The sequence below is a fragment of the Lemur catta genome, chromosome 4 (genome assembly GCF_020740605.2).
Source record: "Lemur catta isolate mLemCat1 chromosome 4, mLemCat1.pri, whole genome shotgun sequence".
Classification (NCBI taxonomy): domain Eukaryota; kingdom Metazoa; phylum Chordata; class Mammalia; order Primates; family Lemuridae; genus Lemur; species Lemur catta.
Window position 1 is genome coordinate 87,986,759 of NC_059131.1, and position 15,012 is coordinate 88,001,770.

Consider the following 15,012-nt stretch of genomic DNA (forward strand, 5'->3'; position numbering starts at 1 on the left):
TTCAATTAAAGCCTTAAGAACAGGGGTCATTTCATGGTATTAATAACAGTTCTGGGGATTCTGACAGCAGTGACATTTTAGAGAAAGAAATGCCAGGGCACACAGCAAAGAGATCAACATTTGATACTGGGCGTTGTTGGCAACTTTTAAGTGCTAACAATTCCATTTTTGTTTTCCTTCAACCATTTGCCTTCTTTGAGATTGGTTAGCGTCTCTTTATCATTGGATCTACCTGGTTTTTTCCTGTTAATAACTTTCTCATCATTATGAGGACCACACCAGGGTTATTTAAATGCTTGAAACGAGGAACAATTAAACCCTCCACTGAAACATTAGTCTAGTGGAAGATATAGGGTTACTTCCTCAGTAACACAGTCCGCTACACAGTCAGGTGAAGATTGTCTCTGCAGAGGCTTCCGGATGTGGTTGTAGTAAACATGGGCTGTGGAGGCAGCAGAGGGAGGACCAGGAGATGGACTTGAAATCTTGAAATGGTGCATTTGGGAGAGCTGACCTTGGAGAAGGGCGTTGCCGGGTGTCTGGAAGATGTCAACACCCCCCACTGTTGTTCGGAGACCTTGAGGATGACCTGCGCACACTAGCATGCCTGGATGGTTCAAAAAGGCGTGGTATGGGCTGGCGTCTGTGCTTAGCTTCTCCTCCTTCATCCTGATCATCATTGCCCTGGCGGTGCCCCACTGGCTGAGTGGGAAAATCCTCTGTCAGACTGGAGTAGATCTGGTCAATGCCACGGACCTGGAGCTGGTCAAATTCATTGGGGACATTTACTACGGGCTCTTCCGAGGGTGTAAGGTTCGGCAGTGCGGGCTCGGGGGCCGCCAGTCCCAATTCACAAGTGAGTATCTTGGGGACATAAAAGCTGGTTTAGATCTTTTTTTTTTTTTAATTTGTAAAGGGTGCTTATGCCCAAATGTGGAATTTGACTGCTGCCTCAAAATCAGGCATGTCAAAGCCAAGGGTTCTTGTTCGGCACCGAAAAGGGACCATTCTTCCTTTCTTTCTCCGTTTTTCTGTAGAGGTCTATAGAAACATTAGAAATAGGAATCTGTATATTTTTGTCGTTTACCTCTATTAATAATGACTGTTAAAATACTGAGTACTTACATGTGTCAGGCATTCCACGAAGTACTTCATACTGCTTGTCTCTTTTAAGCCTTACAACAAACTTACAAAGAAGGAACGATTAATGTTCCCATTTTGCAGAGGAGTACACTGCGGGTTGGAGAGGTTACATAACTTGCCCGAGGCCACCCAGCCAGGAAAGAGCAGAGTCAGACCCCAGACCCAGGCCTCGTGGTTTGGATATTTTCAACAACAACAAAAGGCAGGTGGAGACTGCCTGCAGAGGTAACAACCTCAAGAAGCATGAAAACTGCTTCCATGTCTATTTATATAAAAGCCTCGTAGTTTGAGATAAAGCAAAGGGGCACTGGAATCAGACTGCCCAGTTTGAAGCCCAGCTGTGATGTTCCCAGGCCTGGAGACCTCAGGCACAACACCTGACTGTCCTCGATGAACGTGATCAGGCACGGACTTTGGCCCACAGTCAGTGTGGCTGCGGAGCTGCTCAGGATGTAAACAGAGCGGTCTGGGCAAACACCAGCGAGGCAGGAATCCAAGCCAGGCTTAGGCAGGGTCTCTCAGGAAGGAAAAAACAAAACAAAACAATATTCTGCAACCCTTTAGATTCAAACAAGTAGATCACTGGTGAGAACAGTGTCCTACCAAACCATAATTAAACCCCATGCCAGTGAAAGGGGTAAGGAATTTCATTCATTGCCTGATTTCTGTATTTCAGAATTGTAGTAGCTTTTAGAAACCTGGCCATGGTAAGACTCTTACTAAATGTGTAAAAACAGAAAGCTGGAACCATTGATAAATATAATACAAATTGTCATCATTTATATACATGAAGAATATATATATATGTTATGTATATTCAAGAAAAAAAAACCCTGGGCATATTTATTTAAATTGTATCTTGAATATTGGAAAAATAGCTTCATTAAAAATATAGCATAGGGACCGGCCCAGTGGCTGACGCCTGTAATCCTAGCACCCTGAGAGGCCGAGGAGGGAGGATTGCTTGAGCTCAGGAGTTCAAGACCAGCCTGAGCAAGAGTGAGACCCCACACGCTTGAAGCTCTGACTCAGGGGAGTGGGGGGGGCAAAGGTATTACACATAACCTAAACTTATGTACGCCCATAATATGCTGAAATAATCAAATAAATAAAAAAAGAAGGGAGAGACAGAAAAAAAAAGAGTGAGACCCCATCTCTACTAAAAATAGAAAAAATTAGTCAGGCAACCAAAAATGGAAAAAATAAAAAATTAGCCAGGTGTGGTGGTGCACGCCTATAGTCCCAGCTACTCAGGAGACTGAGGCAGGAGGCTCACTTGAGCCCAGAAGTTTGAGGTTGCTGTGAGCTAGGCTGACACCACAGCACTCTAGTCTGGGCAATGGAGCAAGACTCTGTCTTTAAAAAAAAAAAATAGCATAAAAGTTGAAAATACACACATATAAACAAAAAAATCAATAAAAATAAAAGCAATACTAAAAAGGAACCATGACAACTATATGCAGTACTTGATTCTGAACTGGATCTCTTTGCTGTAAAGGATGCTATTGGGACTGTAGGGGCCAAGGGAAAACTCCCTCTTTGCCCTCTGAAGGTTCACTGACAAAGGCAGGTTAATGGGAGAAATGGCATACAAATTTTACTAGTGTGCGCAGCGGTGGGAGGTGGGGGGGCAAGGTACCTCCCAGAATAATGGCTCCATATCCCAATGGGGTACAGATGGTTAAATACTCGTCTTCTCAGGGAAAAGGAAAATGGGAAAGTGTGGATGATTTTAAGGGAGTAGTAAATGATTTTTAGAGAAATTCAATGGATTTGAAAAACATACAAAGTCTGTTGGGCCCACAGAGCAGACAATAGTTTGTGACAAAAGTCTGTCTAGGTGTGTTGACAGACTTCAATCTTTCTTCCCACGATATGAGTTCAGTTAATGAAAACTTAGGGAAGGGACCAGATGTCATTGTTTTGTTCTTTGAGGGCTTCGAACTTAGGGCAGATAAGGGAACTTCAGAGAACAATTTCGTCCTGTGCTTTGGGAGAGACAAAGCATTGAGAGACAAGAGGGGGGACACTCAGAGAGACCGTGAGGCCTCTTGCTCAGTTCAGCATGTCAAAGCGCCATACTTTGGGCTTTTGGTTTCTGAGCCCCAACAGGACAGTTGGTGAAACTTGAATGGGGTGAGAGGATTAAACAGCAGTCACCTACCAGGGTTAGCCTAACGATAAGACCCCTGCCATTCCCAGCTGCCTCTAGTTGGAAGCCATAAGCAAATGAGCAAATGTGTGCCCACCGGAGGAACTCAGTACACATTCCTTGCCCTCCTCCCTCTTCCTTCTAAATACAGCCATGGGAACATCCCCCTGGCTTCACCTAGCGCAGTCTGGTCTCTGAAGCATCTGAACTGTGTGAGATGCATGAAGACTGTTTTATTATTAGACCTGAGGAGGATAGTATTTGAGAAGGTTTTGTTTCCTACTGCCCAGGGGCTGTCCCAGAGGAGGGTATATGAACAGCCATTCACAGTACCTTGCATGCGATTCCTTTTGAAACCTTTTCCTAGGAGCCTGGGGCCAGGTTCCTCCCGTGTTTGGCTGGCTTGACACTGCAGTTTGGGGACCCTACGTGCATCTGAGATTCTCTAGTTCCAAGCGAGTCTCCTTTAGATTTACCACCTTTAATTGCAGCACAGTGTAACCTCAAGGCAGCTATAGGGTGTGTCACAGCCTCCCACCCACAAAATGGTCGTGGTTTACCTACTTCTGCCACTTATTGTTGGTCTGTAGAAAAAAAAAAAAATCCCTGCTTGCGGGGAATGTGCAGATCAGCAGAGATGGGGATGCGAGAGCACTTTGTAAACTGTGGAATAGGGAGTTTTTATTGGGTCTCATTTACAAACACCCTGTTTTCTCATCCCAGAGCTGTTCCATAGAGTCACCGAAGGCAATCAATTCCCACACCAGTCATGGAGAAAGCCAAAGAACTATTCATCACAGATGATTAAGGTCCTTTTTTATACCGAGACCTTATGAAATAAAAACAAGTCAACCTAGCTGTTTGGGTGGCCGGAGAAAGAAAGAGATGAACATTAATTTAGGGATGTCCACACATTCAACTGTACTACTGAGTATTTACAGGCCGGGTATTATTAGGAAAACAGGTATGAACAAAGCAGACCAGTGCCTGCCCTGGAGAAGCTCACCATCTGGTAAAGAAGTGGGTAAACGTGTACTAGGCACAGGACACATTACTATCTGAAGCCACCTTTCATAGTTCATTTCCTTCTGTTTTTACTATGTTAGAGGAGAAATGTTATTATGCCCATTTTACTGATGAGGAAATTGGGGATCAGAGATATAAATACCTGAAAGAATTTCTGTAAAAGCACCTAACATAGTAGGTTGCCTTGCAGTGTTTTGTTCTCTGGTTCCCTCCCTAGTTCCTACCCCAAGTATTCCTCCGATCGCCAGGACCTGGCTTTGACTTCACATGTCCTGTTTTCTCATTGTCCTTGTTAGGACAAAAAGAACTGCCAGGATTGTCTGGGATCAGGAGCAAGCAAATTATCCAATGCTTTTGGATGCTGATAGAATGATTAATCAATTCTGATATTCAAGTAAGTAGCTCTAATGCATACAAAATAAGAATATTTATTCAAAATCAAAATAAGAACTCTAGAATTCAAGTGACACTACAATTAGAATTTTAAACCTCTGCTTATCTAAATTTTCTAATTCTCCTACTATAGGTCGTGTAACAGAGTAGTTAAGCCGACACTTTCTGGTTGTAGGACCTTGGCCAAGCTATTTCACTCCTCTGAGCTTCAGTTTTCTCCAGTGTAAGAGTGAGAGAGAGTGCCCATGAGCAGGAAGAGAAGGAGTGCGCAGAAGTGCCTGGCACAGAGTCTGCACCCAATATAGGCAGCTGTTGTTATTTATCACCATGGATCATGTGCTTTTATGGTTGTGGATTTTAAGCTGGAAACTTAAATTTAATTCTTAAGTCAGAGACATCTAAACCTCTTGGAAATTGGGTACAAATATGAAAGGTGAGTGGGCCTCAGTTTTCCTGGGGCAGCATTGTGGGATAGGACCAAATGCAGAGTCACTTCTCAAAAAGTAAATGGGTCAGGGCACAGTGGCTCACACCTGTAATCTCAGTGCTTTGGGAGGATGAGGCAGGAGAATTGCTTGAGGTCAGGAGTTTGAGACCAACCTGGGCAACATAGCAAGACCCTGTCTCTACAAAAAATAAAAAATTAGCCAGTCATAGTGGCACACACCTGTGGTCCCAGCTACTAGGGAGGGTGAGGCAGAAGGATCACTTGAGCCCAGGAGTTTGAGGCCACACTGAGCTATGGTCAAGCCACTGCCCTCCAGCCTGGGTGACAGAGCAAGACCCCAGAGCCCCTAAGGAAAGATTCAAATTTCCAATAATGACATATATGAAAATTAATAAGATCTCAATCAACTGGGAGATCCTGAGTCCTGGGGTATGGCACATGAACGTGGGGGTTGAATGAGATTCACCCTTTGCCAATAAAGATTTTTTTTAATACAGTTAATTCACTTCTTACTATGGAAGCTGAGGACTGGGCACTCTTTACCACCTTCTCTATATCACTCCATGTGTCCAAAATTCCCTCTTGCCCATCATCCGAACATGGTTATTTCTCAAATTTTTTATTAAATCAAATCTGGATATGGGTTCATATCATTATGTGGGTATGATTATTTCTTTTTAAAAGCTGAATTGTGTGCATTATTGGTACCTTAATTTATTAAGTCTATCCCTTATTGATTCACATGTTGGTTTTTCTCCAACCTTTTGTTATTGTAATGAACATTCAATATTTGATCCCAGCTTTGAGCACACATGGGAGTGCTTCTGGAAAATAAATTCCTAGAAGTTAATTTGCTTTGCTAGATGTTGCCAAATTGCCCTCTAACAAGGTTGTATGAATTAATATCCCTACAAGATTGGAGAGTGCCTCCCCCGACACTAACGTCAACACAGTGATTAGCAAACACTTTGATCTTTGCCAATCACATAAGTGGCTATTTTCTATTTTAAAGGTTTGGTGAGCATTACTATGCTAGTCATGTGTTCTAAAGATTGCTCGGTCAAGAAAGGGGATAATGAAACACCCTAAAAAATCGGGCATATGCTACCATGTTTGGAATAAAAAGGAGCTGTGGATTTGAAAAGAGAAAATAAAAGCTAAAAGACATTGAGATGGGAAGGAAGCACAGGGAAGGAAGACAAACACCCTGGAAAGGAGCTCGTCTTCCAGGGTAAAGTTTCCAGTGCCGATGAGATAACCATAGGGAGATAAAAAATAAATGGAAATACAGAACTGGAAAGAAAGTTAGATGGGAACTAAGGACGTAAACAGGGAGTGCCTGGAAACTTGTGAGTGGGACGGACACCTTACAAGACGATGGACAAAAACTGTAGCTGTCAGGGTGGAGAGACGCAGGGAAATGAGAGAGGCAGGTGAGCCAGGAAAGGAAGCAGAGCGGAGAAGAGTTGGAGGAGGAAGGGGAGAACCAGGAAAGCTTTGGGTCCCGGAGACATATGAGGGGCTGGTCAGTGGTACCAGATGACACAGAAGGGAGGTTGGTGCCCAGGAGATGGGCCCAGATTCACCCAGGAGGTATTCAGCAAAAACCGTGGAGCAGCTGCAGAGGAATAGCTATGCTCAGGGGTTCTTTAGCTTTCATAATTTTAAATCCTTCACTTATAACTACTAAAAATAGTGACTCGAAACTCTTTATACCATACAGTATACAGGACTACAATCCCATATGGAATTTAGGATTGCCTTGGCCAAACACAAGGGATTTAATGTCTCCAAGCCCGTGGGTAAAGGGAGCTGATAAAATCTACCTTGCATCTTGAATAAGGCGATAGATACATAAGATGCTCAGCCCATGACTGTGCTCAGTAAATGTCGATTACCCTCGATTCATATGTAGCTATTACTCTCTCCATTGTACTGATGGAGAAACTGAGGCTTGTGAAGTCACATGACTTTCCCAAGTCAGAGAGTCAAAATGTTAACAGCAATAACCACAGCCACCATTTCTGAGAACTGACTCTTTCCCAGGCAGTATTCGAAGGACTCTAGTGTGTCATTTCATCTCCACAGCTAGTACTGGTGCACAGACAGAGACAACAAATACAAATTAATATTTCCCTAACTTATTCTGCCACATTCATATGGCAAATTAATATTTTCATGAAGCCTTGTGCAACATGAGAAGGACATGTCCTTCACACGTGGGGGTGACACGTCTGCCTTGTTGAGTCACCACCCGGGGCTTGTGTATATCAGTTCACATCAGATCCCGGAGCTGCAGGGTCGATGCAACTTAAATTGACAGCTGGGGCACATTTTGATTTTGTGTCCCCTCCAAGGAAGAGAGGAGTGTTGGTCAAGTGACAAGTGGCAACTCTGGGGGCCATGAGTCCAGCGCAGGAAGCCTCCCGCTGTGGGAAAACCCAAGCGTGCTGCCTTGTCCTCATCCCTGTCTATCAGAGCCTTCGTGGTAAGCAAGCTCGGGCCCTATGACAGCGATCCAGGCTCTGACATGGAGATGACGGCTGTGTCCTCTCTCCCCAGTCTTCCCACACCTGGTGAGGGAGCTCAACGCAGGCCTTCACGTCACCATCCTGCTGCTCCTGCTCCTGGCCTTGGCCCTGGCTCTGGTCAGCACGGGCTTTGCCGTTCTCAACATGGTCCAGGTGCCATACCGGGCAGTCAACGGCCCCGGGGGCATCTGCCTGTGGAATGTCCTCGCAGGTAAGAAGTCCCCTCGGGAGAGAAGCTCGTGTCCACACCCTCACCAAGTAGTTGAGCAGAAGGTACGAAGGAACTAAAATTTTAGCCCCCCTCAGCCTTGACTTCCCTGGGTCTTCTCGATTGGCATGAACGTCCTCTTTACTAGAAGCTGCAGAGTCTGTTGCAGTAAAGAACCATGTTCTTAGGGCACGTTTGTGGCTGAGGACTTAGAGCAGCCAAGAGAGGTCGGGGTGAGAGGAGAAGGCGGAAGACAGAGCTGGCGGTAGGGAGACGTGGGGACCCTGGGGGTGGGGAGAGGAGATGGAGCTGAGGGTGGGAGGAACTCCACTAGGGACAGAAGGGAAGGGTGGGTGGTGTGAGCGGGAGAGGGTCTGCGAAAGGCTGCTGTGTCCGGGCTCCAGGTTGAGGGGGGAAATGAGTGCCACCTAATGGCCAATGTCTTTGGAGTCCCCGGTCATATGGATGCAGACAGGGCTCATTGGCTGATGGAGCTCTCCCTCCTCTCACCTTTCCAAACACCTTCACTTCTACTAGATGCTACTGACGGAGCGTCCACTGAGGTCTAGGCACGGACCTGGGGATTTTGCATGCCTCACTTCATTTAAACCTCACCATCTCCCTACACGGAGGTATTATTAGACCCATGTTTACAGACAAAGAGCCTGAGGCTCAGAGAAGTTAAAAGGGCACACAGCAATGAGTAGCAGAAGTGGCATTCCAACCCAAATCAAATTAATTCTAAGCCCTTTTCTTTTCATTGATCCACGGTCTCATTTATGCCAATCGTGACCTATTTGCCAAGCCAAAAACTAAGACCAAAAAATGTATGTTGATCTGAGAGTATATTGATACATGGAAATTAATTTGCATTTAATTATGCACTAATCATCTGTAATGAAAATAACAAAATCCCATGAAATGAGGGCTATCTCAGAAAGCCAGGTTAAACGGTCAAGGTGCCATTTGAAATAATCCCTCACAACATTTACCTTACGTAAAGTGACCGTAAAGTAAAAAAACAGGTAATATTATTTTATCATGTATTATAATGTAATATCAAGAAATCAATTATTACATAATCGCCTTTGTTTGCAGATAGTGGCCACTCTGTAAAATTATTTATATACATGGCTCACCATTGTCTAGACTACAGGTGTCTTGTTTATCTCTGCAGGAAACCTCACAGTGGCCGGCATGTAAAAATTGCTCAATCCTGCTTATCAAATAAATGCTTATCTCTGTGGATTTCCTTCCTCAGAGAGATAATACTCTCAAATTCTACTAATGAGTGTGTTAAAAACAGGCAAAACATTTTTTTTATCCTTTTTGACAAAACTTGAGTGCCAAAAGGCATAAAAATATGAATATCCTTCGACTGAACAATTCCACATACGGATTTATGCTAAGGAAATAACTGGACAAGAGCACAAGATGTACATAAAATGGTATTCACTGTAGCACTTTATAATATCAAAAAGTTAGAAGTAAGGCCATACTTAAGTCAATCATAGTGTGTGCCAGAGTAAAATATTATGCCCCCGTTTGAAGTCATACTATAACAGACTATTTGACAACATGGAAAATGATCCAGTGAGGGAAAAACAATCAAATTTAAAATCAAAGTAAGAGCACTATAATACTCATTTTACTAAAGACAAAGAAATGTGAAGAAATGTACTAAAATGATCAAACCTGGCTTTTAGGATAAAAGTAAATTTGCATTTTCATGTCTATGATTTTCTCTGGTGTCCAAATTTTCTTCAGTGAAGATATAATAATCTAAAAAAGCAAAGCATAATAAATGTGGCTTTTTAAATATTAATTAAAATCCAAGCAGGGGAGAGAGAGAGAAAGAGCACACGCACACTTGAGCACCCCGCACCACCACCAAGTTAAAAGTTTTAAGCAACAGATAGGAGAGTAAACATAGTTTGGAATTCTTCCAGTTTTCCACTCTCTGCTTTCCCTTCCTTCCTTCTCTTATGTCTTCTTTTTATCCTTAAACATGGAAAGAGGATAATTAAAGAGGACAGCGACAGTCTAGCCCTAGGGTGAAACCCCAACCTGTACAATACAGTCTTCTTTCATCTTGCCACAAAAAGCCCTCATAATCCACATAGAAATCCCAAGATATTTAAAGATTATACTTCTCTGAATGTGGATCCCCTAGGAAGGATGGTAGTGGGTAAGGGGAAAAAACATGGGGGGATTGGGATTTAAAGCCAATGTGATATACAACTTATTCTCTTTTCCCTTCAACCCTGCCTTTCCCACTTACACTGTGTGGATTATATGCTGCTTTTAAAAGCAAATTAAAATTTGTGTCACCCTCATAATTTTTTAAACTCAAAATGAGTTTGTCACACATGTCTCAGAAATGCCAACTCACGTGGAGCCGTCACAACTGGAAAAAGGAGCTGTGAATGAGGGTGACTTTTCTGGGTTTCAGGTGGGGTCGTGGCGTTGGCCATCGCCAGCTTCATGGCCGCGGTGAAGTTTCATGACCTGACCGAACAAATCGCCAACTTCCAGGAGAGGCTCTTTCGGTTTGTTGTGGTGGAAGAACAGTACGAAGAGTCATTTTGGATCTGTGTGGCCAGCGCTTCGGCCCACGCGGCAAACTTGGTTGTGGTGGCGATCAGTCAAATTCCCCTCCCCGAGATCAAGACCAAAATCGAAGAGGCCACGGTCACGGCCGAGGATATCTTGTATTAATGGCCTTCACCTGCTCACACGCTTCCCTAAATCAGTCCTGTGGTGTGAATGGAGGCCTCATTTATTTGCAGCCTTCCCACTCCATAATAGCCCTGTTCTTGGGAGTAAGAAGAGTGGGGAAGGACCAAGGCTGGTGCCTGGACCAGAAAAGGAAAACTTCCCCCAATCCCTGCATCCCTGCACTTCTCTCTCGTGACCTTGGAGTTAGAGTTGGACTTGGAGTTGGAGACTCTGCCACTTGCCAGCTGCATGTGACATTAGACAATTCACCTAATGTGTACTTCTCAGTTTCCTCATCTGTAAAATGGGCATAATAAACTTCTGTTGTGAAGTTTGAACAGTCGATGATGTTGCCAGCTTTTGTATACTGCAGAGCACTCAACAAATATAAGGTTCTATATACTCCAATAAATGTCTATAGACCCCTGGTCTATTCCACACAATATTGAGGAGGGTACAAAGAAGTATATAATAATGTCTCTGCCATCCAGAAGCACCTAATCTTTCCACGTGACACAAGAATCCAACAGCAACAATAACACTAAGAATGAGAATGAATACCATTTTTTTGAGTGGTTACTATCTGCTGGATACTGTTCTAATAATTTTGCATACATTAACTCATTAGGTCCTCCCTACAAACTAAGGTATTAGGTACTATTTTAGTGCCATTTTACAGATGAAGAACCTAAGGCAGGGCCAGGCTCAGTGGCTCACGCCTGTAATCCTAGCACTCTGGGAGGCCAAGGCAGGAGGATTGTTTGAGCTCAGGAGTTCGAGACCAGCCTGAGCAAGAGCGAGACCCTGTCTCTACTAAAAATAGAAAGAAATTATATGGACAGCTAAAAATATATGTAGAAAAATTAGCCGGGCATGGTGATGCATGCCTGTAGTCTCAGTTACTCAGGAAGCTGAGGCAGTAGGATCGTTTGAGCCCAGGAGTGTGAGGTTGCTGTGAGCTAGGCTGACGCCACGGCACTCACTCTAGCCCAGGGAACAACAGAGTGAGACTCTGTCTCAAAAAAAAAAAAAAAAAAAACCTAAGGCATAGAGTGGTTGGGTAACTTGCTGAGATCAGGAATTAAATCTACAAAGCCTGGAACCACAGTCTATACTTTTAACCACTTTGCTAATCTGTTGTTTGATGTACAAGCAATTGCAATGCAAAGTGATAAGTCTTATAATAGTATAGGCATAAAAGAAGGAATTAAATATTCAGATTGGAATGTTGTATTAAAGAAAGTATCACAGAGTTAGCATTTGATCTGAGCTTTGAAAGATGAGTAGACTTTTTCCAGTGGTAAAGGAAGCAAGGTTGGAGAAGGGCATTCGAGATTGAGTCAGTGAGGAGGGGAGGCACAGGGCATGAAATTACAAGGAGGCTTAGAAGCATGTGACCACCCAGCGAGATGGGAATGCTGCTCTCATCGGCCTGCTGGAGAAACCCAGCTGTTTGTGCTGGTTTTTCTTAAGCACTGCAATGGTTAATTTTATGTGTCAACTTGGCTAGGCCAGGATACCCAAACATTTGGTCAAACACTATTCTAGATGTTTTTGTGAATACTTTTTTGGTGAGATTAACAGTTAAATTTACAGATTTCGAGTAGAATAGATCACCTTCCATAATATGGTTGGGCCTTATCTAATCAGTTGAAGGCCTTAAAGAAAAAGACTGACTTCCCCTAAGGAAGAGGAAATTCTGCCAGCAGACCACCTTTGGCCTGGAACTGCAACTCTTTCCTGGGTTTCCACCCTGCCAGCCTACCCTGCAGATTTTGGACTTGCCAGCCTCCACTATCATGTGAGCCAATTCCTAAAAAATCAGTCTCTCTGTATGTGTGTGCATGTGTGTGTGCACACACACACATGCATACACACAGACATACTAAACACACACAGACACACACATCCTATTGGCTCTTTTTCTCTGGAGAACCCTGACTAACACAGGTGCACAACCCTATTAACTCATTTTCTCATGATGCTAGCTGGGATAAATCTTTTCCCAGGTCTCTTATCTTTATGCCAAACAAAAGTTATCTAATTCCTCAAATGAACTCCATCTAAATGACACCCGATTTGGTGACCAGGAAGTGATCACTGTATCTCTCTCTTATAAATGCTTATGATTATGATTCCTTGCTGGGTCCATCTGTCCCTTGTAGCCCCTATTCCTATCCCAAGCATAGTATCATTACTATTTAGTGGACTGATGTTACTCATTAAAGATGCAGGTGGCACATGGCTAGAAGAGACAGTAAATGTGATAGGAGATGGATTCATAAGATAGTGACAGACTGCCATGGTGTCTTAAAAACAAGAGGAAGTGTCAATATCATATGAAGTTTGAACACAACATCCTAGTGACGGGTTCTTAAAAAAACAACATAAATACAGAAGAATCTGTCAACAGTTTATATGATAACTATCTGAGGATCTTGGTACATTTATTCATTCAACGAGTATTGATACTGATCTAGGTGCTGGAAGTAGACCAGTGAACACACAGACAAAAATTCCTGCCCTCCAGATATTTCATTCTCTGAGCAGCTGGGAGTGATTCATACTGAGACAGCTTATGATGTAGCCATGCAAAAAGTTTGCAGGGCCTTAGCCTTTCACCTGCCCACTGGCTTCAGGCATGTGCAGACTGTCATGTGAAGAAGGGGACAGAATGAACTCAGTTTTGCTTCTAAGAGTAGAATTAGGGTTGACCTTAAATAGGATGGATGTGTTCTAAAGAATCAAAGTGCAGGCTTCTGTACATGTGTGCAAAAGTCCATAGATTTCAAAAGAGTTTCAGAAGCATCTATAACACTTAAAAGTTTTTTTTTAAGTTTTTTTGTTTGTTTGTTTGTTTTGAGTCAGAGTCTTGCTCTGTCACCCAGGCTAGGGTGCCATGACGCCAGCCTAGCTCACAGCAACCCGAAACTCCTGGGCTCAAGCAATCCTTCTGCCTCAGCCTCCTGAGTGGCTGGGACTACAGGCACCGGCCACCACACCTGGCTAATTTTTCTATCTTTAGTAGAGATGGGGTCTCGATCCTGCTCAAGCTAGTCTCGAACTTCTGACCTCAAACTATCCTCCCGCCTCAGCCTCCCAGAGTGCTAGGATTACAGGTGTGAGCCACCACCAGTATAACACCTTAAAAGTTTGAAACCGTAGAAGTAGGAATTAAACCATAGAGTACGAATTGAATTTGAGGACACCGAGCCGGTGACTGATTTGATTGATTGCTTGTTAGTGCGGAGGAATCCCCTACACTGGGTCACAGAAGTCTTCTGTCTGTGTTGATTGTTATTGTTGAGTGTAGTGTGATTGCAGAGCAAAGACACAGTTTGAGTTTTTTCCTCTCAGAGGCTGCCATCTTTTGTTTTTGTTTTCAGTTTTGTTTTTTGAGACAAAGTCTCACTCTGTCTCCTAGGCTGGAGCACAGTGGCATCCTCGGAGTTCATTGCAGCCTCAGACTCCTGGGCTCCACAGCGTTTTGCTATCAGACAAAACTGTAAGGGAAATACCATTGAAACGATGACTGGGCTGTTGTGGTGATTTGGGGAGAGACCACTCTAACCATTTGAGATTAGGGACTACCGTTCACCCACCCTGGAGGAACGACAAGCAGGAGGAGGTCTCTTGCCAAACTCATGCTTGACAAAGCAACAGAGGAAAGAGAGAAGTTGGCATCAGCAGGCCGCTGCGGTACCTGCTAGAAACCAAACATATTCCATATTAGGTGTTTAATTGTCAAGCACTTAGCAGATTGCACCTAATTTTGAAAAGTCTTCAGTTTTGAGATTTATCAGAAACATGTCATCTGGGTCTTTTAAAAATAAACATTCATTATCATTGGTATTCTTCCCAGATTTTTACTATGACAATAAGTTTTGTATTGTTTATTGAAAATATGATGTAATAAATTATATCATGGTGAATTAAGACAATTTTTAAATAAAGAATCCTCTCATCCTAATGCTCCAACATTTTTAACAGTTTTATTCAGATAGAATTTCCACACCATAAACTTCAGCCATTTAAAATGTACAACTCAATATGCTAAAAATCATTGCGCATATTTATAGAATTGCACAACATCATCACATTTTTAGAACATTTTCATTACCCCAAAAAGAAATCCTATGTCCATTATTAGTCATTCTCCTCTCCACCCAGCCCTAGGCAACCACTATTCTACTTTCTGTCTCTATGGATTTGCCTATGCTAGACATTTCATACAAATGGAATTATACAATATGTAGTCTTTTATGACTGATTTCTTTCACTTAGCGTAATGTTTTCAAGGTTTATCCACATTGTAGCATGATATCCCAACATTTTAACTTTTGTATGTCATTATAGCATCCCCCATCCCAAGTAGTACATACTCATGTACTTA

The 15,012-nt window shown here is 43.1% G+C and overlaps 1 protein-coding gene across 1 annotated transcript; it reads left to right on the forward strand.

The window, feature by feature from the left end:
- The first annotated feature begins 501 nt into the window (after positions 1-501).
- On the forward strand, positions 502-10,638 carry CLRN2 (clarin 2). Its single transcript, XM_045550429.1, has 3 exons — positions 502-856; positions 7,725-7,904; positions 10,354-10,638. The coding sequence occupies exons 1-3, from the start codon at positions 604-606 to the stop codon at positions 10,617-10,619; spliced, it is 699 nt and encodes a 232-aa protein (XP_045406385.1). The 5' UTR covers positions 502-603; the 3' UTR covers positions 10,620-10,638.
- Positions 10,639-15,012: the final 4,374 nt, after the last annotated feature.

What these genes read in the sequence shown, in the direction of transcription:
- CLRN2 (XM_045550429.1), top strand. Translation starts at nt 604, where the DNA reads ATGCCTGGATGGTTCAAAAAGGCGTGGTATGGGCTGGCGTCTGTGCTT. An exon ending in CCGCCAGTCCCAATTCACAA is followed by an intron (nt 857 to 7,724) that starts GTGAGTATCTTG and finishes CTCTCTCCCCAG; the next exon opens with TCTTCCCACACCTGGTGAGG. An exon ending in CCTGTGGAATGTCCTCGCAG is followed by an intron (nt 7,905 to 10,353) that starts GTAAGAAGTCCC and finishes TCTGGGTTTCAG; the next exon opens with GTGGGGTCGTGGCGTTGGCC.